We start from the raw sequence: 26472 nt of genomic DNA on the forward strand, positions 1-26472 counted from the left end.
ATTGCAGTGGTAATCTGGGATTTTGTATTATTATTATTATCATTATTATTATTTTTACTGTGTTGGATAATAGAAGTGACCTGCACTGCTGCTGAGGTGTTCAAACGGGATTAACTGTTTTCTGTTTTTTTCTTTTTCTTTTTACGCACGTAGGTCCAAGCTGTGTACTCCAGCGTGTTCGGACACAAATGTATCAGACCTATAAGGAGAAAAACAATGTAATATTTTTCGCAGACCTGAAACATTTAAGTGGAAGCCGGAGCCCGGTTATCAGTTCTTCAAAGGCTTCCACTGTCCCCTAGCTCCTCCCTCTCTGTACCGTGTGACAACAACAACTCATCCACAGAGCGGAGCTGCACTTTTCAGCTCATTTTCCTCCTGTCATTCCTCCTCCTATCTTTGATCATTGTCCCGCCGCTCGCCCCCCCTCAGCCGTCACTCAGCACGCCTTTTTTCTCGGTAGCTCTTTTTACTTCCCAACTTATCCGAGGAGCTAAACTCTCGTGGATTCTTTCATTCAGGGGTGTCTCGGCAGGCTGGGTTTTTATACTTTGAACTTCGGCTGCTCTCTTCCCCTCCTTGTAGGTGACCATGGCCGTACCGGCTGCGCTGATCCCACCAACTCCTCTCGTCCCGCCGCCTCCGATCTCCACTCCCTCCGCCACCACGTCCCCGCCGTCGACAACTTCATCCCCATCTCCATCCCTGGCACCCCCATCCGGACCCGGACAGAACCTGTTCAGATCAGAGCTCCTCGCCACCAGCAGCCCGGGCATCCCGAACCCGAACGCGGCGCTCCCTCCCGGCAAACCCGTGTACTCGACTCCGTCGCCTGTTGAAAACATACCGCAAAACAACGAGTGCAAGATGGTCGAGTTGCGCGGTGCCAAAGTGGCCTCTTTCACCGTGGACGGCTGCGAGCTCATCTGCCTTCCGCAGGCGTTCGACCTGTTCCTGAAGCACCTGGTCGGCGGGCTGCACACGGTGTACACCAAGCTGAAGCGGCTGGAGATCACGCCGGTGGTGTGCAATGTGGAGCAGGTCCGCATCCTCAGAGGGCTCGGCGCCATCCAGCCGGGTGTGAACCGCTGTAAACTCATCTCCAGAAAAGATTTCGAGACTCTGTACAACGACTGTACCAATGCGAGGTGAGTGCGGCGCGTTTTTTTTTTTGTTGGGGGGGTTTAAATGTCCTTTCAGACGGCCGTGCGTAAAGGCGCAGCAGCGAGAGAGGGGGAGACATTTTCCTCTTTACGAACCGAATGGTTCGAGCGATTTAATTTGTACGCTTTTTAAAAAAATTTTTTTTTGAAATAATTGATTTGTATATTAAGCGTGTGAATATGGCTTCTAGTTTGTGTGAAACTCCACGTAAACGTGTGTGTCGGACAGGAAGGGAGCAGCGCGCTTCAGCAGCGGTGGGAAAAGTTGAGTGAAAGTTTTTTAACACGTGCAGAGCGAAGCCGTGCCATGATGGATAAGCCTGTCAGCCTCAGCACGAAGGGATCGATAATGTAGGCAACACCTCAGCTGAGTTTCACCAAGCTGTTGAATAAACTTTGGGGTGCAGAACCGTCCCCAGATATCACCCTGTCATCTGATTTTGAACCATGCACTCTCTCTCTCTCTCGTTTTTTTTTTATAAGAATTGTTAGACGGCTGAATTTATTTTACAATGATTGAAATAAAATTAGCCTGTGCCTCATTGTAAGCCCTTGCCACAGGGGTGGTGTGATTTCAATTATGATAATAACTACAAATTTTCTCGAAAGTAAACAAGAAATACCCAGATTGTTAGACGTGGAGGACAACAAATGTCTGTATAAATGTTTTCACAGCACATTTCTGAAGCAGGCACTCATGCACCTTGATGAAAATGTGTGCATGATACATTTCTCATTCCAAACCAAGGGATAATTCAGTTATATGACAGCACAGCATTCAAACAAGCCTGCTCCATTTATTAACCAGCCTTTATAATAAAACAAGAGGATAATATACACACCAAATTAAACGTATTTGTATGAAAATTAATGCACCACGATATATTATCAAATTAAATTTTTTTTGAGCCTCATGGGTTTTAAAATTGAGTGATTTAAGCCAAGATCAATATTTGATTAAAAGCCATTTTTATTGTCCTGTTGCACCTAGCTTTGATGTATCGCTCAGTCTCACTGGATGGTTCAGCCTGGTCAAATTTACCATCTCACCTGTCACTATGATTGATTCCATATTGATCTCCTACCCAGAAATGAGCTGGAAATGCAAATATGATGGAAAGGCTCCCATCACTGAGGGATAGCAACAAACACATTGAGTCTCAGTTTATAAGCAGGCTTGCCTTCGCCAAAATACACTCTGAGGAGACTGAAGTGAATTTGGAGTTTAAGCTGCACACTGACGTGAAGCACAAGCACAAGTTGGAAAAGTTTTTCTTTTCACTATATTCTTTCACGTATTATTTTGTGTCAATAAGATCCACATGAGACTGAGTGTATTTAGATTTTTAAATTGTGTATGTACATGAAGAGTTTTAATTTTTTTAGTATAGGTAAGATGACAATATAATTAAAAAAAAACGTATGCGTTATTTTAAACGAGAAGACAGCTTGATACTGTGAAAGGAAAACATTCTTTCTGAAGATTGTTTGTCTGTGGTTCATTGATTAAATCTAAAATCGGACTTAGAGTTCCTTCTGGTATCAGGAAACTCGGTTCCCGGTGCCTTGCTTCTAAACATGCGGTGCGGAGACCTTATGAATATGCTGCAGCTTCACATTTCCATTCCAGTAGCAATCGTCTCAACAACTCACCTGTGCACTTTGGTGCTTAAGCATCATTTACATAAAACATCAAGGGAGCAGAACGTCACCCCCCCCCCCCCACCCACCCTCTCTCTCTCTCTCTCTCCATCGAGAGAAACATGCCGGGCGGCGATCCCCCCCTCCAGCTTGGCGTGGGGCTTCAGGTGACAAAGTATGTGGTTGAACTCTTTAGGTTGTCAATGGGGGGATGGCCAGCGATGGGGTTAAAGGATAATGCAGTGCCTCGCGTCGCTTTAATGACGCTAAAGTGCTGGGCTATTACGGGCACACGGACAGGACTGTAATTGTCTCTGAAAGCAGCCAGGTTCTCCCGGTGCTGGGCTGAAATCAATCACTCAGACCCGGCCTGCCCGCCTGCCTGCCCCATTTGGAGAATTACATCATGGAACAGTGAGGCATCCGCTGGATAAAAGGCTTCTGTTACTTAGAAAGAGTTGATTTTATTTGCGGGGATGTGTGCTTTCCTCCGTCTGTCATTGAATTGCTGCTGACAAAATGATCAGTCGGAGTAAACAGGACACAGGTTGCCCTGTAGGTGAAAACAGGTCCCCCCCCCCCCCCCCCCCCCCCCCGCTCCAAAGTCGATGTTCCGTTTTGCAGCGACTTACTGTCAGATAAAAAGTATCGCCGGTTAACCCGCTCAGGTTACACAACAACAGCCTGCTGCCTGAGATAGTTTAGCTTTTCATCTCACCCCATTACCACAATGTCACTACTCCTTTTATACAGTGGCAGAGTGATAACAATGAAGTGAATAATACTCCTGTACAATGGGTCTTACTATTTCACATGCTGTTTTCTCCCCTCCCACAGTCTATTGTGTTAAAACAACACTCCTCTCATTTTGCACTCGGTGTGAATGTGAATAGCATCACAGAGCACCACTGCATCCCGCTGCTTTAGTTTTGATGTGGACACAAACAAGCTCCAACCAAATTGTTCCCCACCATGCTTACTTTAGCAGAACTTTTTTTTTTTTTTTTTTTAGGATACACAGCACAGGAAAGAGTGTTATTCACAATTGTATTCATGTTTTTTTTAATATTTTTTTTATGGTTTTGATAAATAATTCACAAGGGAAAAAAATATAATTAAAAATAGTGAAAGAAGTCCTATTTCAGATTTACAGCAAGTGTTTGAACCGTGCCTTTAGCACTTAGTAATTATTGTTCATTTTTAACAAACACTAGAAATTCTCGACCCCTTCATTTTCTTAAGGACTCTCGTGCCAGATTAGCAGTGTTCACTTGTGCACCCGCACTGATCCAGGGTCCGTAATCTCCCTTACATTATGACTCTGGCCCTCCAGGAGCCCTCCAGGAGCCCTCTGTTCCAGCTACTTGTTTTCCTTTTCATTTTCCCTGCGGTGGGATGAAAAAGGTTCTTATTGCTGTGTGACACTTGAACTCTCTGAAAGGTTATTATAACACGGGGGGGGGGGGGGGGGGGGGGGTGCAGAGATATCGCATATCTCTCATTGGCCTGCTTTGTGGAGGCAGGCTATCCGATGCTGGGGCGCAGAAATACAGCAGTTAATTGACAATCATTGTCTACCCCTGAAGGTTAACCACACGCCCTAGACAATGTCCCACCACTGGGAATGGGATGGCTTTTCACTTACATGCCCTTCTTAAATAGATTTTCCCCGGCTTGTTTCAGTCAAACAGATCTTTCTCTGAAATGTTACGGGTGACAGGCCACAGCCGAAGCACTTTTTCTTTAACGAATATATCTAATTGATGCTGATATGACAGCGAGTGTTATGAGAGCTATCACCCCTCTTGTTCCTATTTCAAGAGTGTTTATGCCTAAACACACATATTTGCAAATGACGGTAATTGTTTTGTTTAGCGCTCAGTGTGAGCTGCCACTGAGGGTGCCAGCTTGTCTCTCTCCCTCCTCTCCTCTGCTGAGCTCTCTTATAATATATTTGTTTTCTACAAGGCACGGATGTGTTTACAGGTACTCAGGGGAGATTTCTGGATTCCATTCAAATCATTCCCAGTCAGAGTGGGTGCTAAGATACCCGTCACCCAGCAACCACATCCAAGAGGGAGCTTGGGCGATAATAACTTCAAAAACAGAGTGACAGATGCCTGATTAGAGAGAGAGAGAGAGAGAGAGGGAGGGAGGGAGGAAAAGAGAAAGAGAGAGGGTGAGAGATAATGCTATACAAAGCTTTTTAAAATCCAAATCTATTGAAGTAGTTTCTCGAAAGCCAAATTGGCCCCTCATATTGTCTGTTGTTTCCTGTATTGAAGTAACAAAATGCAGTAAAGTTCTCGTTCCCATTTATTTTTTATTTCTTTTTTTTGAAATCCTTCACTGGGTCTCCGCTAAATTTGATTAGGTACTGTACATGTGCTCAAGTCAACTGTGCAGTTGGCAGATGGCAGCAAGGTGGTTTTTTTTTTTGTTTGTTGTTGTTGGGGGGGGGTTTTTTCTCCCGCAAACAAATAGTCTCCTTGAAAATCAGAATTGCTTTATTGACTCGACATTCACCCAGTTGGAACGAGAGCAAATTAAAGTTGTTTTTTTTTTCTAAAAAAGAAAAGTCCACGAAATAGCTCAGTTAACAAAACTACCACTCCACACCTATCCATATCTCTTCCAGGATCATATTTCTGTAGCTTGAATTGAAGCCCAGCCAGGACTGTTGAAACCACAGATTTCACTTGTTAGGGAGGCTTTGTTTGACACCGTCTAATATCATTTGTGGATTTAGAGGCTATTTGCATGGCAAAGAGGCCTGGATTGTTAATTTGTCTGTTGGATGCATTAGTTGCCATGCTCCTATCTTATTTGCATGCCTTCACTGGATCGGCAGCAGCAATTGAATTACCAATTAATTCCTTTGCAGAATGAAATGGTTTAAAACCCTCATTTGACAAAAAGGGGTTTTGTACTTCAACATTTTTAATATTATTCCTCAGCTTCATTTTGAAATAAAAGATGGTTAAAATCTGTCAACATGACTGATCTTGCATGTTAAATTAGTGACTCTCTAACATGCCAGCAGTGGATTTTTTTTTTTTTTTTTTTTGGGGGGGGGGTGGATGGCACTGATTTCTTTCCTCCTCTTTCCTCCTCTTTCCTCTGTCACAGCTCCCTGGCTTGTCTTTACTTACGGGCTTCTTCACATTACAACACATTTAGGGAGCATAGCGGAAGTCACTGACGCTTGTACCAGGATGTTAAACGCTACTGACAGAAGTTAGAGGGAGCAGATGAGATTTCCTGATTGGAGAAGGAATGCAGGCCCTTGCCTGCCTCTGTCTAATATGGTCACATAGAGAAATTGATTTTCCTCAGAAATTAATTAATTTTTCATATAGCCCAAAGCTGGAGTTTAAAAAAGAGTGCACACTTGCTGGTTTCCTATTTTCCCCCTTTTTTAAAGAATTATTGCCTAATCATATTAATACTTTTGCCCCAAGGATGAAAAGATAATTGTACAAATGCATTTGGAAATATGTATCACTGAGTATTTATGATTAAATTATGCAAATAACTCCGCTCCCATCCTTCGTGGGCCCAGATTGTCTAATTAGGATTGATATGGCGAATAGATGTTGGGGAATCTGAATACAAGCATGTCCAAAGAGCAGAAAATTGAAAATGACAAGGCTGGAATCCTTAAAAAGTGTGTTGGGTTTTTTTTTTTTTCTCTCTCGCTCTCCCTCTCTCTCTCTCTCTCTCTCTCTCTCTCCTCCTCTCTGTCTAATTCAGCGTAGCTGTATCAGGAGTTAATTTTCCCTGGCTTCATTTCTCGTCTGAGCTGACAGGAAAAGGAATCCATCAGGGAAGCAATCTCAGATGGGATTCCACAAATTTCCTCCACTTGTTTTTTCTCCACCCCCCCACTCTTCATTTTGGTGGAGGCTATCAGGGATGAATCTTCTCCTGAGTAAACATGCAGATGTTTTTTTCTCCAGTGTCAATGTTGTTGGAGCTTTATGCTCAATACAAAGGACTCCTCCTTAATAATTGAGGTATATTAAGAAAGGAATGTCATCCAACAAAAAGCCTTTTGTACTTTGGGAATTCCAGTGCAGTAAAGCTCCTCATATTATACAACTTTTACCTTCATTTCACTCAGAGTAAAGGACGTTCTCTTCCCAAGCAGGGAATTATTTGTTCAATACGGAGAAGTTTCTATTTTTCAAAAACTGCTTAATGTTGATTCAGCTTCCACGTCTTCATTATTAACAGATTTCCGATTAAATGCCAGAAGCGAGCGAAGAAAATTTATTCGAAGCATTCTTACAAGCTTTTTGAAACGTTTTAAATGTGTTGCAATTTAATAACCCCCACACAAGTAATAATCCCAGACGCGGGCAGACAGACGCACTGCACACTGACACGGGCATGAGCCAACAGTTACATGTAATTTAACAACAGCAGCGTTCCTCGCAGGGCTCAGCGGTACATCACAGCACAGAAAGCAGGGAGGAAATGACATCGGTCTCCACTCTTTCTTCTTCTGTTGTTAGCTTCAGATGAACGGCGCGGCACAGGAACGGCTCCGGTGCCTCCAACAGTATCTATTAAAGGGCTGATTGTTATCTAATCTTTACCTGGCGCTAGCTGGAAAAGCCCTGAAGCTAATGACACTTGAGACTAGCAGCACATTCTGGCGGTTCAAAGCATCTGCTCAGTCAATACTTTCTGATGAAAAACTAAGAAAACAGGCCCACAGCTATTTATGTGAATCTGAATTCACTTAGACACCAGAAACACTTTATGCAGTCAATTTGTTGCATTGAATTATAACTAACAATGTGCATAAAATACGCTCCTGTTGAGCCGGCAGGCGAGACTGCAGAGAGTTCTCTTTTGTGTCTGTTTATTAAAAAATAAATAAAAAATTTAAAAACTGCAGTGTTAATAATCAAAGTGATGTCTGAACAGATGACTTACAATTCAAGAAAGACTAAAGCAGCTTGAGTAAAAATATCGAATGATGATCATTTATTTTAACACCCTTTCGTAAGATCAGTATATTCTAATTCAAACTGCCACAAAAGACGGACTACCTCGCTACGCTCCTCGCTTCATACATTTATAGGTCATATTCAGACGACACATCTTACAGCAGCATTAAATGTTTGACACTGATTGGCACATTGTTCCAGATCTGTCTTTCAAATAGTGGAAAAACCATTTTAAGCTTTTTACTCAGTGGATGTCCGGTTATTTATCTTAAAGTAATTGTCAGCTTAACCTTTCTTTTAAAAAAGAAAAAGAAAAATCATTTTCCACATTTAATAAAAGATTTGCTGACTTATCAACTTTTTTTTTTTTTTTTTTTAAGAACACCGATCCATACTTTTTTTTTCTAAAGATTTAACTTCAGACTGAAGAAGACAAAATAAAAGAAGAATGAAGATCTGCTGTCCTGTGCATTATTGTGTTGTTTGCACAGTCGTTTTTTTTTTTCCCGGGACATAATATTTTCATTCCGTGTCTGGTGAAACGACACGGTCTGCAATTCTGGCTTCCATCCACGGCGAGAGCCACACCCAAGAGCCGCTTCCTGATGGCACTGCACACCTGTAGAGGTTATGAACGGGGTATCAATATCACCGGGTCAACACATTTTCATCTAACACTGACATCTCGCTCTGGCTTTCACCCTCTTCCTCTGCCTCAGTGTCTCTCTCTCTGTGAGCCTAGTGAGAATATCGGTGGGAGTCTTTATTGGTTGCAGCGCTTGGGTTTCTCTCCTCGTAGACTCAAATGTCACCGTCTCCCTGATGTTTCTTTAAAATCGCCTGTGCCACCACTTGCTGTGGCGCCTGGCTATTATTACCCTCCTCTTAAAGAGTGACAGTCGGGTCCTAAGAGACATGACACAAACCTCTGCGGATGGAGCTGTACTGCTGTGTCAAGCCAACGCTCCCAGCCAATCAGATAGCCGGAAGCAGACCACTGTACACCAGGTGTGCTGCGAGGTTAGTGGGAAAGGAAGGAGGCCATTTTTGGTTCTCAGCAAAATGATGCAAACCATCAAAAGTACAAATCGCCACCACAACGCTGGAGTTACTTTAACTCTCTTAAGTTGTCAAACTCCGTTAGTACCTGCAGTAATGCCTTTGAAAGCAACGTGTTGTCGCAGTTACTTGTATATGTTTCTAGTAATTCCAAGGTAGCAAAGAAAACACAGTCAGACATGTACTTTATGGAAATAAACATGGTTATGATAATAAAGCGGCAGTTGGCTGAAGTGGTCTGTCTACCTACATTAACCCTGTGCAACTTTCACATTAGGAGTGTGTGTGCAAGTATGTGAGGGGGCTGTGTGTGTGTGTGTGTGTGTGTGTGTGTGTGTGTGTGTGTGTGTGTGTGTGTGTGTGTGTGCGTGCGTGCGTGCGTGTGTGTGTGTGTGTGTTTGTGCGTGCGCGTGTGTGTGTGTGTGCGTGTGGGTGTGTGAGTGAGTGAGAGAGAGAGTGTGAAAGAGAGCGACACCCTTGCACAACTTCACATATGAATGGTCTTGTGTGAAAAGGAGGATGAATTGAGTCAAGCTGACATAGCATGCCAATAAGCTTTGTCTCATTTCCAATGCCGTATTCATTTGTGCCACAGAGAGATTTATTGCATGATTGACAATTATGAGAGGGTGACCTAGTTCTTTGTGATGGAACAAAAATGGTTTTCATCAGTTGCTTTTGCTGTCTTCTGCATTGTGTGTGTGTGTGTGTGTGTGTGTGTGTGTGTGTGTGTGTGTGTGTGTGTGTGTGTGTGGACGCACCCTACTAAAGAATAGGGATAGCCACCATGCAACGACACCCCCCCCACCCCCACCCCCCTTCCAACTATTGAAACTCATGCATTTTTCTAGTAATGGCTTCATATATTTTGCATAGAATCACATCATCCACTATGTTCCACTGCAGAAAAAATGAATTTCCTACCCCATTAAGCAATGTGAGCTGTCCAAATGGATCACGTTAAAGTGACGTTTTTACGAATGCTCTTCAATCTCCAACTTTTGTGTGGAAATAAAAGAAAAGGAAGTAATATTGCTGCCGGTGAATATACATATATGTTCAACATACACTTGGGCATTTTGTACCGCTGCCTCCTGTAATATATTATTAGCCACATTATTGTTGTTACTTGATCACCCAAATCACATCCTCTTTTTTTTTTTTTTTACTATTGTCACTGTCAGCAAAGGGCTTCATTTGAGCCATAGATTTCCTGATTCCCTTATTCCTTTATGGTTCATTCTACCTGTCTTTTAGTTGTGTATCTGTCAGTGTGCCTGTCTGTGTGTGTGAGTGCGTGTGTGTGTGTGTGTGTGTGTGTGTGTGTGTGTGTGTGTGTGTGTGTGTGTGTGTGTGTGTGTGTGTGTGTGTGTGTGTGAGTGTGTGCACGCCTAGTCAAGCTTAGATTACTACGACTGTGAGGAGGAAGTCTCTGCTCCTCCTGGGACTCCTGCTTGACTGGCCCCACAAATGATACAAGCCAGGGTTTAGTTGGGAGTTAATATCCTGCAAAATTGTCCTGCACAGCCTCGGCAGAATGTGGATGATTAAATGACACAAGCATATCAAAAACATTTTTCTCAGACTAGTGGCTGTTAAGTGTCGCGCCGGTGCAGCCCGTCTCCCAAGGTTACCATTAAAAAGAAAGGAATATTCAATGGGAAGTGGGTGTCATTGAGCTGTGATTGTGTGTGTGTGTGTGTGTGTTTTTGCATGTGTGTACCTGTGTTACAGTGTGCGTGCGTGCTTTAGATGTTTCATGTAATGCCCTGTTTGAGTGGTAATAATATCTCAATAGGATTTCAGGGTCTCATTGAGAGGTTTGGTAGAAGGTTGAGAGGACATATGCTAATTGTGCCTGAGAAGACTCGTCTCTCTCTCAGAAACATATCCCACTAGAGTTTTCCTTGTACACTGGATGCCAGACTTCCCCTAGTGACAAAAAAAAAAAAAGGCTTGAGGCTCCAAAGCGATCCATTTTATCCTTTCTTTTTCAAAGGATGCAATGCTTTGTTTTAACCTCCGCAGGAAAGGAGATGAAAGGCAGTGTAATAAAGCCGAAAGGTCTTTCTGTTGTTATCAAATGGCCTTTCACTCCTGACCTTTAAGATGCCACAGTAGGAACTGGAGACAATGCTAGAAATACAGATCGGATTTCAGAGATCAAACACCTCTTTGTATAGTTTAGTTGCACAGAGGAAGAAGAAAGAACAACCTTTCACAGCACATCATTTCAACGCAGGGAAAAATAAAACCCCAAAATATTTGTAAAAGAATGAGCCGCCCTGTCAGCACCTGCACAGATCAAACAGCCCAAGTTCAGGTAACGCACCATCGAACACCTTTGAATTTTAAAGCATTTCTTTATTTTTTCTTTTATCCAGCCTGATCTTGGCCTTTGTTGGAGCACATTCTCTTCCAGTTACAGTACAATGCGAAGCACTTTATACATTATCAATCACTATAATAGAAACTTTTTTTTCTCCTCCACACAACAATGCCATTTTGCTTTCCCTACTGGTGTACGTTAGGTCGGCTAACATTACCTCAATTGCAGCTGTTCACCAAAAAGCTTTTCACAATGTACCGTCGGACAGGTCCAACCGAAGAGTGACAAAGCTGCAGATGAAGTGTGGCTGTAAGCTCTCAGGTCTACTGCAGTTCAGCTCTATTAACAGGGGCTAATGTTAAGTTTCCTGGCTGTTCCCATTGTAGGCTGAAGTCTTAAAGCCCCAATTTACACGCACGTATTAACTGTACATTAATATGGACACTTTGGGGAGGCACAGTTTGCAGCTGGTGGTTATATGTGTGATGTGGGAGGTTTAGGTTCAGGTTATTTGAAATGACAAGCTGCTGCACTGTAGTGACAGGCCTACAATATCCAGCAGCCCATTTTCTCGATCACGTCCATAGACGGGCCGACTACAGAGACCACTAATCATGCTCTTAGATGTAAAACGTTATCAGGATTCATGATGGCACCCAGCATTCCTGTCATTCTCGACATTCTGTGAAGGGGCACTCGCAGTCTGAGCGCAGAGTGTCAGTGCCTGTGGACCCTGAAGGGCTCTGTGTGAGAGACCCAGTCGGGGCCCTGCTGGGCCAGGCCTGTTGACAGTTCCTTGGCGCTGTTGTCTCAGCAGGAAGACATCAGTTGGAGCAACAGAGAGGCTGTACATGAAGGCTGTCTGGTCAGCACGGAGAATGGAGTTGGAGAAGATTAGGCTTCACCCACGGGTCATTGTGTTCCCAGAGCAGGCCCGAGCCCAACGGCCTCAGTATTGTTAAAGGGAAAGGTCAGGTCCAACGACCAGGCTAAGCCTATTAAACAGCCCACACCACTTCTTCCTGGAAACCTGACTGTGCTTTCTCTTAACTACCGAGTGGGGGAAAAAATCAGCTTTGAACAGCTGAGGTCGGCCATATCCTGATGTGAACTGGAGACCGTGAGCTAATTGAGAAGAATATTACTGTATACTCATATAAAAGTATTGCAATCGTGCGTCTTTGTAACGCCAAGCAGTGATTTCATATCGCATGTTTCATTTTTTATTTTTTTTTTCCAATGTAGCTCTAATTGTTTCACTGAGTCCTCTGGTTGGTATGCTGCGTGTGTGCGTGTGCGTGTGCGTGTGCGTGTGCGTGTGCGTGTGTGTGTGTGTGTGTGTGTGCGCGTGTGTGTGTGTGCGTGCATAGCGGCTGGAGGTTTGCTGACGGATCCTAGCAGTGTCGAACAAATCCTCACATTTATATCGTCTCAGTGCTAAATGCTTATGTACCGCATTCATAAGGTCGTCTGAGCCCCAACACACTCCCATAAGTCTCCTTTAGCTGTAGTGATGGCTGGTGTCAGGGATGTCTGCTGAATGAAAGGAAACACAGGCAGATAGCGTTTGATCCGTGATGGAGATGAGTCCACATAGGAGTAGAGCTAGTGATTAATAACGGTGCATCTGGGTAAAAAGGATGTCATCCCCTGGACGTCTAATGAAAGCTCTTGAACATATCTGGGAGAGGCGATATGTTGACAGTGGATGATGCAAATGAGGCTAAATGTGAGAGGAAACCTGAAATGAATCACCCCGCTGTCTCGGCGGCGTCTGTGTGTGCCGCGCACGCGTGTGTGTGTATGTGGCCCGACCAGCAGCCAGCCGTTTACGTCGTACAAAGCTCGGTTTGACACTCTCCCTCCTTTGTCTCAAACTGCTAACTGTATTTAATTTCACATCTTATCGGGCCGGGCTTTGTCTGTCTGTGAGTCTCTGCACAGTGGAGGCGACCCCCGGAGATAAACTCTGTCAGGCTCTGGGGTGATTTATTAAATTCTGATTTCTGTGAAGGACTTTAATGTCGAGGGGGTGGGAAGAGTGGGAGGGTGGACAGGGATGGTGGGGGGGGGGGGGGTATTCGGGGGGAGAAAATATGTCGCAGGTGTCTCTGCCAGCTCCGGGCACTGTTCTCTCTCCATTACCAGCATTGTTAGGTATAGTGAGGCAGGAGAAAAGAGAGAAGTAGGAATCTATGCTGAATTTCCTGTCTTTGTTGTGGCAGCGGGCTTGTTTTTTCCCTCTGTTCCAGGCCAGAACAACGGTATCAAATCTTACATGTTTGGACTGGAGATAGCAGGGAGAGTGTTGAGCGTAGGTCAGTTTCTGTGCGAGCTCGACCCAGCCCTGGTTAACGGTTGGCGCTAATCTCCCTCACGAAACCTGAATGGGGCTCTCACCATCCATACAAATCTATTAGGAAAATCCTTTGACCTTATCGGCCTTCTTATCCCCGTATATTTGAATAAAGCCTGATGTCAGGACTTGGGGTGACATTTTCTGACGAGTTCAGCAGATTTTATGGGCGGCTATTATAGCCTATCTGGACCCAGTGCTTCAAATTTAGAACATTTTCTTGTTAAGCACACTTCACAGGTCAATTGTGACTGTGGCGAAGCTCAACATGTTAATTTTAATATCATTTTATTCATCTCAAATGCATCAGCTCCTCCCTCTTGAAACCTATTTTACATTTCTCTTTCATATCACCTTAATCTAAATTGATGTGTTATCATACATGGATCTTGGAGGAGGGGATCAAATAATGACTGTCAGTGGTGCATAGTGAACTGTGTTTTTGAACATAATTTGGTCCTCTACATTATAAAAATGTACTTTCAAGCTAAATCACAAGGTGCTTTTCATATGACCCTTCCCTTTGTGAGAATTGTTTTTAAACCGGGAACAGAGCCGTAAAAGTGATGTGTTGCTTCCTCTGATATCTCTGAAGCGGCTTGATGAAAAGGTAATATTGGAGAGGGCGCTGCTGCTTCTTGTCTGCTACACGTTACCTCCCAAAGGGCTCTTTTCTGTGTGACACTTCGATTCTCGAAAGTGATGAGTGGATGGTAAAGAGTTGTGGATTCTATATATTTATTTATTGCTCGTATTGAAGAAGTTAATAGAAGACTGTGGGCTGCGATGCGTGAAGGGCTGCATGGGACAGGACTTCTCGTCTTAGACGCACACGCATAGAAAGTCGGGCTGAACGCATATATCAAACCACACAGACGTGCGCATGTACAACTACCCACACACACACACACGCACACGCCAAGGCTTTATATCAAACAGTTTACCCCCTCTCTTTCTGTCTTATCCCATTTTTCTTTTCAAAAACAGGGCATCTCCCACTCTCAGGACAGCCATTAAATCAAACTCGGGAAGATGAGTTTGCAAAGCCAGAAACTCAGTCCGGTGTGTACTTGTACCAAACTAAACACTCAGGACTCAGCAGCTTCCCCGTCAAAAAATAGCTCAATAAGATCTGTTTAAATACACTTTCGCTCTCGCAGAAGCTCAGTTTATTTGGCCTAGTGCGCAGGCTCTGGTGAGCCGGTTTGATTGAGCGGTGCCGGGGATCTTAGGGCCGACTCCTCTGATACCTACATCTCCATGTCTCCATTGTTCTCTGCAAGTCAGCATCTTTTGTCTTTGCCACTGATTTGTCTTTTGATCTGTGCGAGTGATTTATCTGCATGGAATCGTTTTTCTCTCTGTTCCCCCTCAGGAAATTTGGAATGAGGCTGGCCTAACCTTGCCAGGGCCAAACAAAGCCTGAGAGCTGATCTCATGTATTTTGATGCTGTTTGTGAAAACGACACACACACACACACACACATGCACACACGGGCATGCACTCACACACACACGTACACACAACCCGGACTTGGAGAGGGATGGGGAAAAAAAAAAAAAAAAAAGAAGAGGGGAAAAAAAGCACCCTGGTGTCCGTTGTTTGGTGTTTTCCTCCAACAGATGTAAGTACCTCCAGCACAATTTCCATTTGGAAGTGACATGTTTTTCAAACTCAAAATGATTAAATGGTAGTAAGTGGATTTAAGTGGACACTTCTCATGCCGGCTACTAGACGGCTCTATCCAGAGGCCCCGCGGCGGTATAAACTCTGCTCACGGTGGCTGAGATCACCAGGTAGGGCTGATCGAATGGGGACCCCGATGTCTTCCCACTGCAACAGTTTTTCCCCCTCTGTTTGCCTGGTTAAAAAACGCCAGAGGTTGGGGGGATTCGAGTTGACAACCCTGAGGGGATTGGAGCTGTTTTCCTTGTGCGCTTTTTTTTTTTTTTTTTTTGCTTTCCACCCGCCCTCATGTGCAGCTGTTACAGCCTCCTCCTTCCTCTTACCAGCTGCCAGAGAGAGAGAGGGAGAGAGACACCCGCAGAAAGACGGAGAGAAAGGGAAAGAGAGCCTTACCGAGAGGGACGGGTAGGAGGGAGGCAGGCGGGGGGAGTAAACACAACCACTCAACACCTGCTGCCCGGTGAAGAGAAAAGGTGTGTGCAGGAGAGAGGGGAGAGGGAGGGGGAGACAAAGATAGGTGGTTAGGGAGAGGCGACATGAGTACAAAAGCTTCTGAATGTGTTAATGTGGGAGTGAGGATTGTGAAAAAACAAAGATTAGAGGAGAGACAGGTGGGGGGGATATGCAGGTAGGCTACAGTATCACACTCCCAGCGTTTGGTATTCTAAGCGCTCCCTTATGCGTGAAGTGTGGTTATCTTTAGTGGTAATCTTGGAAAAAAAAAAATATATAAATAGATATCTTTGTTCCAGTAGCAGCAGTCTCATTGCTCCAGATGTTTACGTGCTTTGATCAACATTGTTTTGGGGTAGAGGCCCAGCATGTTTGTCTGAGATCTCGGAGAGAGGAAACTTTTCCTCGGCAACACTAATTATTTTTCCATCACCGCTCCGTCAACAGAGAGAACTTTTCACGTCCACGCCGCCTTGCAGGCAGCAAATACGGCACGTAGCACCGGAGAGCTCAAAGTTGTTGTGAGCATGTTTGCACAATTAATGTTTGAGAGATAGCTCACTTTGTTCTCCAGTCTACTTCTGACTTTAACAAATACCACAGTGTGATATGAGTCAGGCGACGCAGATAAGATCGGGGCTGAAGGTTTGTGCATGCAAAGGTATTTGACTCCTGTCCAAAATATGTGTATGCATTTAAAACAAAATGAAAATAAGCAATCTTTTTAATCAGCCATTTTCCTCTGTATCGGAGAAGTGCAGAGCCTCACCCCTCCTCCACACCTCTTCTTCCCCTTGTTCCGTTTGGGACTGAATTGTCAATTGGCTGACATTATCTAAACAAGAAATATTAAAACTAATTAAAGAAATGTCTCTGTAAAATCTTGATAAGACTGAGGGTTTTTTCTCTCTCTCTCTCTCTCTCTCTCTCTCTCTCTCTCTCTCTCTCTCTCCCTCCGACGGCTGCAGTGTGCTCTGTTAGGAGACTTGCCACAGGCTTGTCTGAGCAGAGGAAGTTATGAAACTCCTACTGCCATATCATTTGCACAAGGAAGTTTCAGCCTGTTCCTCTGGCTCTGTTGACTGGAGTCCATAAAACAGCTTTATTAAAAATGACACTATTCCACTCTGTATTTGCTCAGTGGCTGCTCATCTAGATTAGGTCACATGTTGCCGTGTAGTGTGGCCAACAATAGCCAGAGTTTATGACAGATAGCAGCTGTCTGGGCTGACTGCGTTGTGATAACATATTGCATACTGTACATCTCTAAATCTGCTGCCTTCTCGTCAAGATAATCTGCTTCTGTTTCCAACAGAAAACTGTCTCGACCACAATTCAAAAGCAAGTCAGCACCGTTTCAATTTCCTGTAACCAACTGCACATGATAGTAAATCATGAAGCTGAAGTGACATGGCAAATGCGGTACCAACTCCACAGCGACGGAGGCGCGCCGCTGAAGAATTGATGTAACGTTGTTTCTTTGTGTTGCACAAGTTGAATTCTTGGGTTGTGTGCGCGAGTGAGGCAATAGCCCCACATTTCTCAACCATCGTTTCATCCTGATGAAGACTCAAAATCTGTACAATCAAGATAACGCAACGCACCGGCACCTGCAACATATATCCTTGTGCCTGTGTGTGCATGCCCATGGATGTATAACACAACACCACAGAGGAAACACAGAAAGGGAAGGGGGGGGGGGGGAGCATTCAGAATTATGTTATGGCTGCCTCCTGTTTAGCTTTTCCCAGAGCCCCAGGCAACTGGAAGGCATCAAGGACACCTGGGTGCGACTTTATTAAAGTATGAAATGAGAGGTCAGTGACGCGACGGTCCCGCACATGACATCCTGCTGCTGGCCCTTTCTTCCCTGCCTCCTCCCCTCAGCCCAGGGCTCTGATGACTCCGCTATGAAAGTCTGTTTCATTAATCCCCCTGAGGGACCCCTCAACTGCTCTTTCTGCCGCTGATACAAATTTAATTCCTGATAGGTCTGTTAGATGGAAGCCGCGTCTATCAAGGCTTTTAATTAATGTGGCAGTACTCTCTGTGTATCGCAGTGTTTATCTGAAATTCATGACCAGGGTGAGGACGGACGGGATTGTTCAAAGATGGCTTGTTTTCCCTTTTTGGTTGAAATGTGAATTTTAATTAGACACGGTTGTTACTCTAAGGGGTTGTAAAAGGGGGCTCTGTGCTTGTTACAAGGAGTCATGTGTGCATTGTGCGCGTATGTGTGTGTGTGTGTGTCTGTGAGTGTGTGTGTGTTTAACTGCGTGCTTTATGTATTCACTTACTGTCACACCTTTCCAGCATGTTTATTTTTCTTTATTAATGCGCCAGTATTTGGAGGGGAAACAATGTTTTGAATGGGTCCAGGAAACTACCTACAAAAGTGCAGTTGACTAAATTCTTTGGGCTTCACTGTAAATCCACGGCCCGACAATGGGCTGGCCCGACAACTGTTTGCATTGGCAGGCTATTTCCAGTCTAATAGCTGTACAGTATCATTGTCAGCCTCTTATCATGGCAGCCACAGCCCTTTCTGACACGCTGACACCTCAATGGTGTGTGTGTGTGTGTGTGTGTGTGTGTGTGTGTGTGTGTGTGTGTGTGTGTGTGTGTGTGTGTGTGTTTACATGCATACATCAATCCCGGGTAATTATTTTGACGTTCATATGTGCTTGTTTGTTTATGGGCGGCTTTATTTTCTTTCTATCGATGTGAGTTTTTTTTTCCTCCTTCCTAGAAAAAGATGAAGATGCCCAATAATGTCTGTTAATTTCTTTCCACCGTTGTGTTGTGAACAGGCTCGGCATGAGAGCCAGTGAGACAACGTGTCACAGAGTAAGGAGAAATCATGAAAAGCCCCTCTCCAGCTGTATGCCCACTCTCTAATAGCATGGACGGTGCCTTGAGATGACTCTGATGGAAGATTATCATTTGCTTCTTAGGCGCAGCCTTGTCCCTGAGTCTCCTTCCTGTTAAGGCTAATTTGTACGGTGTCCTTAATGGTTGTGTTTGGGTTAGTTCTGGGTAGCAGAAAGCCTGTTAATTGTAAGGTTTAACATTTTGCAATTAAAATCTCCCCTCATTGCTCTGAGGAATGAATGAGCCCTCTTTGATGTGCTTTAATCAGCCGAGATGCATTGTAGTTTAAGAAGCATAAAGATGCTAGATACATTTCTGATTTTAAATTGACACACTCCTCCACCTTTGAAGATGATAGTATTTTCTTTCTTTTTTTTTTTTTTACCCCCCTCTCGCTCTCTTGCTGGCAGAAAGCAGCGAAAGCACAGTCCCTTGAACCCCACTCTCAGATTCTGGGGCACAGATCTCTATCTTTCTCTCTAAAGTGGCCAAACAGGATTAAGAAGAGGAGCGCTTCTGTTTCACCAGGACCAAGGAAGCGTACACAATTCACAATTCACCAGAGCTTGACTAAAGATCTTAGATGCACACTGTGACTGTATCAGCTGTTATTTTCTCACCTGTTAGAGGAGCTTTTAGGCGTCCTATGTAACACATGCTGATGTGATCAAAGGAGCATTTTTAAAAAGCAAACTACTACAACTTCTTGTTTGTGATATTTACATTTTTTCTTTTTTTTTTTTTTTTTTTTCCACCTCCAATTTTTGGTGCATCATTAGCAAATGCAGAAAAAATGTAGATTATAGTGCCCCTCTCCAGAGGTGTGCTTGTTTTGCATTATTGTTGCTGAACCAAAAAAAAAAACAAAAAAAAAACCCTCATTAAGATCAGAGGAAAAAAGGAAAAAATATATGTTCTTGTTGGAGTAAAAGTGGTGGCAGTTTGATGAAGGCTGATTGGGAGCATCTGGAGGCTGTTTTCGGAGGACGTAGCCCTGAGTGAGCAACCCTGGCATTTAAGTACGGCTCGCTCCTAGAAACTAAAAATCTCCCAGCAAGCAAATTAACGGGAGCAGGGATTTGGTAATAATGGAGGTTCTCGGCTTTTGTTTCACCGTGACAGATGGACAGTGTGTGCTCAAATTGAATTTGGCTTTAATTGCATTGTGGCGTTTATAATTTATCTGCTCCACAGATTTTGTTTACAGGTTTATGGGGTCTTGAAATGCGTGTTTGCTCTCTTTTTTTTTTCTTCCTCTCTCTCTCTCTCTCTCTCTCTCTCTCTCTCTCGCTCTCTCTCTCTCGCTCTCTCTTTCTCTTACACTTTTCCTCTCTTTTTCCCTCCCTCGCTCCGTGTGTGTGCGCGCGTGTCTGTGTGTACGTGTCGGCCAGATCCTTTTTCATCCTCCACTACAGCGGGATAAAGGACACTGTAATTCTCTGAGAGTGTGGTGTTCATTACCGTAGCAGTTTGCCCTCCAGGGTGAATGTGTTCAATAAGCGAGATTGTCTTTTTTCCAATATACACTTAAACGGTATAAGATTGCAAATGTAAGCTCTGTAGTGCCCGTCTGCTCCGATGCTCAATGTTCAAATCATTTGGATCACTTGGATAGGTGAACGCAATATAATTAAATATCTCTCTCTTTGAATAACTCCTGCACGTGGACACAAGGACGTGCGGGCGAGGAGGACAGAAAGGTTAGGCCGGCTCACGCTCGGACACGTATATACGCACGCAAACGCTTTAGGTTTTTTATTTCCTCCCACGTGGCCGTGTGACTCCACGCATGCTGAAGTTCACCTGTGTCCCGGTGGGCCAGCTGGTTGCTTCCGACATTTTTTTGGGTGCCGGAAAGACGTCAGTGCAACTAAACTTAATATATCGTCTCTGACACGTTGATCCTTGCAATTCAGCCAACGCTGGAATCCCACCCAAAACACTAATAAGAAGCCTTTCTTTTGTCTCTTTAATTTGTGTGACGTTTTGCATTTTTCCACCCATGGCGGACCTCTTTGAGCGTCTTGCAGTGGTGATAAAGATTATATGCTTGTCTCCTACTCCATCTAGCTTCTCTCTTCTCTCCTTATCCTAGCCTCTGCCACCCTCTAATTGATGCACCCCTGCCAATTTACACTTCAGCCCTGGCTCTGACCCCTATTAACTACCTGGCCTCGCTCTCCCAGGGAAATCACTGTGTTCAGGGAGAATCCTCCACCCCCAATCAACTCCTCTTAAGACCGCCGCTAAACACATTTTCATACTCAGCCAGCGAGAGGACTCAGCGCTCTCGCCAACTTTTATCTGGATGAGTGAAAAGAATAAGCCAAGCCGTGCTGTTTTTTTTTTTTTTTTTTTAAACACGCACCGTGCTTTATCACTGGCAAGCCTCACGGTCATTTCACAAAGGTTATTTATATATTTATTTTTTTCCTGTCCTCAGATTACTGTCCTAGTAACACCGCGGCAGCCACTTGTCATTGTCTTTTCTTTTTCTTTTTTCTTTTTTTTTTTTTCAGTTGTCCTAGATCAGGAGTATTTTGAGGAATGTCCGCTGTGTTCTCTGTACCTGCCCCAGAAGTCGGCCCATGTGGGTTGTGAGAGAAGGAAGAGAAAATGCTCTGTGCGCTTTCGCAGTATTCAGGCAGCTCCAGCTCCATCAGCTCCTGCTTGTGTGCAGCGGGCGTTTGCCCGGCGTTCCTGCTCCAGGTTTCACTTGACCTGATGTTATGTCATCATGAACGTTCTCCGGGGGTCCGGACTCCGTGCTGATTAAAGGACAGCAGATAATGTATGTGTGTGTGTGTGTGTGTGTGTGTGTGTGTGTGTGTGTGTGTGTGTGTGTGTGTGTGTGTGTGTGTGTGTGTGTGTGTGTGTGAGAACTGTTGATTGTCTGTGTGTATAGTTAGATAATGCAGCCAACTGAAGTGCACATATTTAGAATTGCCATTGCTGGGATGCGGACACTTCAGAGGAGGAGGGGGGGGGGGGGGGTTGTCACGTAGTTGCTTTTTTTTTTTTTTTTTTTTTTTTTTTTTGCTGCAGCAGACATTATATGTGTACAGGGTAATGAAGTAGCGAATCATTCTGTGTTCTCGATTAACAGTAATCACAAAGCAATTGAAGCATGAAAAATGAATTTGTTTCTTCCAATGCAGAACAGTTTCAGAACATACACAGCAAACTTATTAATTATACAGTGCTGTTGAGGTAGCGCAATATTATTTTTAAAAGCTGTCATGTTTCCTCCGCTTAATTGTAAGCTCCTGCACATTTCTTCTCATTAAAGTTGAGGAGTGGGAGAAAGTCCACCGGCGAGTTTTTCCTGCTTTTTTCCCTCCCCGCAGCCGCACCGTGTAGCATGGTGGCTCTTTAGCCACTTTTCTCTGGGCAAATTGTTTTTGTGACCCATGGAATGTTAGAGGAAATGCTTCTTTCTCATTGGCGGTCCCCCGGGTGTGGAGGCCATGGCCCCTGTCATCGGCCCCAGTGCACACACAGACACACACACACACACGCACGGACGCACGCAGACACACACACACACACACACACACTCACACAAACCCGAGATCACTCTTTGCGAGAGGAAAGCAATCCACCACAAGAGAGGGACCTCCAGGCCTTTTTATAGCACCAGTACTTTCCCCCCCAGACTCCCAGACGTGACATCACAACAACCAGAGATCATTTTCAGGGGGATCATCATAACCACACACACTCGCTCGTACACACACACACACACACACACACACACACACACACACACACACACCTACACACGCTTCGCTAGAAACCCTCAACATTTTTTTTCTTCCCGTGTATCCATTCACCATCTTCCTTTCTTTTTTTTTGTTTGTTTTCATTTTAGTTTATGTACAGTTCTTAATTAAAACTCTCTTTGCAGAAATAAACAGACTCCAGACAGTGTTGGGTTTTTTTTCAGCTCCCTGAAAGAGAAGTTAAAAAGTAATCATGGACAGTCCCAATTCGAAAAGGATTTCCCAAGAATGTGCAGTGAAATATGCTCCTCAGATCAATTAAGTGTTTACAGCCTGTAAGAATCAGCAGCACAATAGAGGAGCTGTCTCTTCTGGACCCCGGAGGCTACCGTAGCAATGTTTCATTAAGTGCACTCACTCCTGTGGCCCCCTATAAACACACATTAATTAAGGCACACAGAAACCCAGTCTCTGAGCTTGCACTATGGTAATGATGATATGACCCCAAAAGGAGAGGTGCACCAGGGGTCAGGGAATAAAAGCAGGGAGCGTTTAATGCCAGAGCTTGGCTGATCTGCAGAAACACGGTCTTAACTGGTCCAATTCAAATTAGGCCAAGATTTGCTTAACTGGCTAATTTAGATGTGCATGAATGTAGATTCATTTCCAGCAGTGAGTATGGCTGGGGTGTGTTTTCTCCTTCCATAAAAATAATGATGAGGGTCAAGATGACAATTTTCTCTATGTCAGCAGCAGTCAGTGCCTAATATAATAATTTCTACACACTGACAAAATGGCTTAATGATAATAATAATGTGACAACCCGCCTTGTATTATCATATGAAAGTCAAAAAGAAGTTTACCACTCATTGTTAAATTTGCAGCCACAGAATGAATAGTCGCATAACCATCAAACAGATCTCCCATAAATTTATTGAAGAGCGAGGCTTAACAAATGTTTTATGTCTACTTTGACCTGCTGCAGTGTGAGATTGAAGGATTTGCAGTGCAGGGACCTGTGTTTAAACCCCAACACAAACTTCCTCTGTAGACATGCTGCGCCTGACCCCAGATCAGTGCTTGGTCATCTCTCAAATCATTTCGGTTTCAACAGCAGTCGCCGCCCATCGACAATTTACGCAGATTTGACAGTGGCAAATGGGTGTCATCAATATGATCCCACACATTGATATTTTCTTTGTTGGGCTAAGTGGAAAGAACCATCCCATCCTCTCAAGATCTGCAGCTAGAGGCCAGGGGGCTGGTATCCATCTTCGTAACAGTGACTGTGGTGGAGGAGGAGGTGAAGGAAGAGGAGGCGAAGAGATGGAGGGGAGGGAGGCAGCATGTCAATGAGCCTGCCCAGTGTCACTGAGCACCACACAGAACAGCCATCTGGAGAATCAAAGACTCCTACCATCTGGCTGCCTCACCCACTCTCTACCCCCACAGAATAAGAATCAACCAGATAGTACATTGCCATAACACTGCTTGGCCTTTTGGTGGAAAAAGTCAGGTGATATTGTGTTAAATTGAAAACAACCAAACGTGTTTTTTTTCCAGCTCTTCGTTATGAAGCAGTGAGGAGAACAGTCGCGTGTGTTTTCCTCATTCTTATTTCTGTAATATGGGACCGTAAGCCCTGACCTTCATTCTTCAAGCCATCATATGTTAACATCAGCCCTGAAAAATGAACATATGCTCATTGTGCTGTCACACCTGATTTTCACTCATTTCACTTTTCCCTCACCCTTAAAATCAATGTCACATCTGTCCGACGAGCACATCCCTGCTTCGGGTCTTTCGGTAAAGATTGATTTGAACTATGCGTCGTACATTACGCGATTGCAGTTTTTACAATCAACATTGTTGTTGTTATTTTGAAAACATTCAAATATTTTAAAAGGCAAAACGGGTCACGATAGCCGCTGGTTATGTGTTGAACTTTAAAAGAGCTCTCTAAAAGGACTACACAGTTCTTAAATCATAGCCTTTGACTCTGCAATTCCAAGGATCATTAGATACTACTTTTTTCCGTGATGGTTTTGTCCTTGATACTTAAAGCTGTCTGAGACTTTAATGAAACCTCAAGTTCTGCTTTAGGAGGTAGAAGCTGTAACGTATCACAAACTTGCAGCTTAAAGGGTAAAGCCTAAAGGAGATCTTTAACATTAAACCGGTCTTGCTGAGTGGGCCTTCAAAGTCTGGATTTAAATTATGTATGCCCTGTAAGTATGTATTTGGCAGGAAAGAGTGGGTAGAGCAGGAGGGATGCACGCTGAAAAGTCGTCAGCCATATTCCAAAATGCCATTTCCGTGTTGCTGAGGTACCATTGTTTACAGGGCTTTGATGGAGAGGTGCCCTGATCGCCACTAGCTGTTTCTCTGCCTCTCTCTTTTTCTTCCCCCTCTTAGTTTGAGAGAAATCTCCTGACGCTGTAAAATGGGCAATGATGACATATGTGGATGCAGGCCTGTTCATATCTTTGTGGGGCCTTTAGGGAAATAAATATCTGAGAACATTCAGTGAAATGAAGCTCACTCAATAAATCACCATGACACAATAAACACTTCTGGCACATGAGCACCCCCTCTACCCACATCCCCTGGTGCCCAGCCCCCTCGTACACACACACACACACACACACACACACACACACACACACACACACACACACACACACACACACACACACACACACACACACTGCTCTCAGACACCACCTACCTCTCCCCGCCTCTTCTTGTGCTACCAAATGGTGCCTCCCCACAGGCCAGTAAATCAAATCCCAGCACAAATACAGTGGGAATTTATTTGGAATGGGCTTTTGTTCTCTTTAACGCCTGATTGTTAGGCCGACTAGGTCGCATGATAAATTCTGAGCCGGTTGTTTCTGTGCAGTAGCTGTGTGTTTGCTGCCCCCTGCACCCAACATGAATCACGCCGCCTTTAAACTCTCTTTTGACCACTTCCACTCCATTGAGGTAACGGCTATTTCCTTATGAAAGATTATAAAGAGATATATATATATATCTCAAGGCTGACTCACTCTATCAATAGAAAACATAATGATGGCGTGCATCAGTGGGAAATGCTCTTACACACTTTTTCTATGCATTTTCAAATTGCACATAAAAGACTTAAGGTTACGCCGTGAACCAGCTTGGCTTGAGGTGGAAAAGTTGCAAGCAAAAAGCCACAAAAAATACAGTGAGAAAGTAAATATGACACTCAAGAAGCATTTAGTTTCATGTAGGAGACATTACCTTCAGATTTCCGAGGATCTATGAAGACTGCAACAGTTCGCGTTTCAATCTTGATTGTAAATTCTATTTAATTGCACTTGACTGACAAATCGGCACCAACTGCTCCCAGTGTTGAATAAAAACACAACTGGATGAAAATATGCATTCATTTTATTCTTCTAAAACTTGGGTGAAAACTTGATTTGAGTCACAAGAAAAGTTTGGCTTATGAAGGAGGCAACAGCAGATTGAGTGTGATTTAAAATTATTATTTTTTCTTTACAGAACGATTTAGTCAGTGGAAATAGGAAAGATTGTTCATGTCTTGGCTGCGTTAGCTGCACGTCAGGACACCTTGTGAGTGACACAGTTGGAGGGATCGGAAGGCTCAGCTTTTCCTTTGACTCACGGACAACCAATCAGTCTCCTGTGGCAGCCGCTGTTTATGTAGAGGTAAAATAAGCAGTAATATAACAGACTAATTGGTTTATCAGTGTTTGCTATGGTAACCCACATGGAAACAGCCCCCTTAAATAATTATATTTTTAAACTGCTGGCCAGAATATATTTTGCTTTATCTATGGGTACCGTGGATATGATTGCTCACTGTTATAAATGGCACATAGTTAGTACACGGAGAGAAAGACATTGTTTACACTAGGCCTCATGCGGTGAATCTGTCCAGTGTAAGGTAATCTGCAGTAATAAGCTCCATTTGTTTTGTTTAGCTTTTAAGCTGAGGGAGAGAGGAAGGGAGAGGGGAGAGCAGGAAAAAAAAAAAAAAAAAAAATCTCATTTCAAATCCTACCCACCTTCTTATCTCTATTTGTTCAGTTGTTTTTAATGCCACATACTGAAAGAATTTCAATGGCTGTTTTGCCATGAAGTCATTTGTTATCCTTCAGCGGGCTTTCGTCTCCCTATTGTGTGACAGCCCCTGAGTGCTCGAATCCTCCAGATGGAGCAGGTCAGACACACACACACAAC

The 26472-nt window shown here is 44.0% G+C and overlaps 1 protein-coding gene across 1 annotated transcript in view; it reads left to right on the forward strand.

Moving 5' to 3' along the window:
* The first annotated feature begins 533 nt into the window (after positions 1-533).
* Positions 534-26472, forward strand: part of dachd (dachshund d) — a 95191-nt gene continuing 69252 nt past the window's right edge. Inside the window, exon 1 of the mRNA XM_080477818.1 lies at positions 534-1148. Coding sequence (XP_080333944.1) covers positions 592-1148 — 557 coding nt within the window. The 5' untranslated portion in view covers positions 534-591. The remainder of the gene's footprint in view (positions 1149-26472) is intronic.

The sequence above is a fragment of the Lipophrys pholis genome (assembly GCF_963383615.2).
Source record: "Lipophrys pholis genome assembly, chromosome: 13".
In the NCBI taxonomy this organism is placed as follows: domain Eukaryota; kingdom Metazoa; phylum Chordata; class Actinopteri; order Blenniiformes; family Blenniidae; genus Lipophrys; species Lipophrys pholis.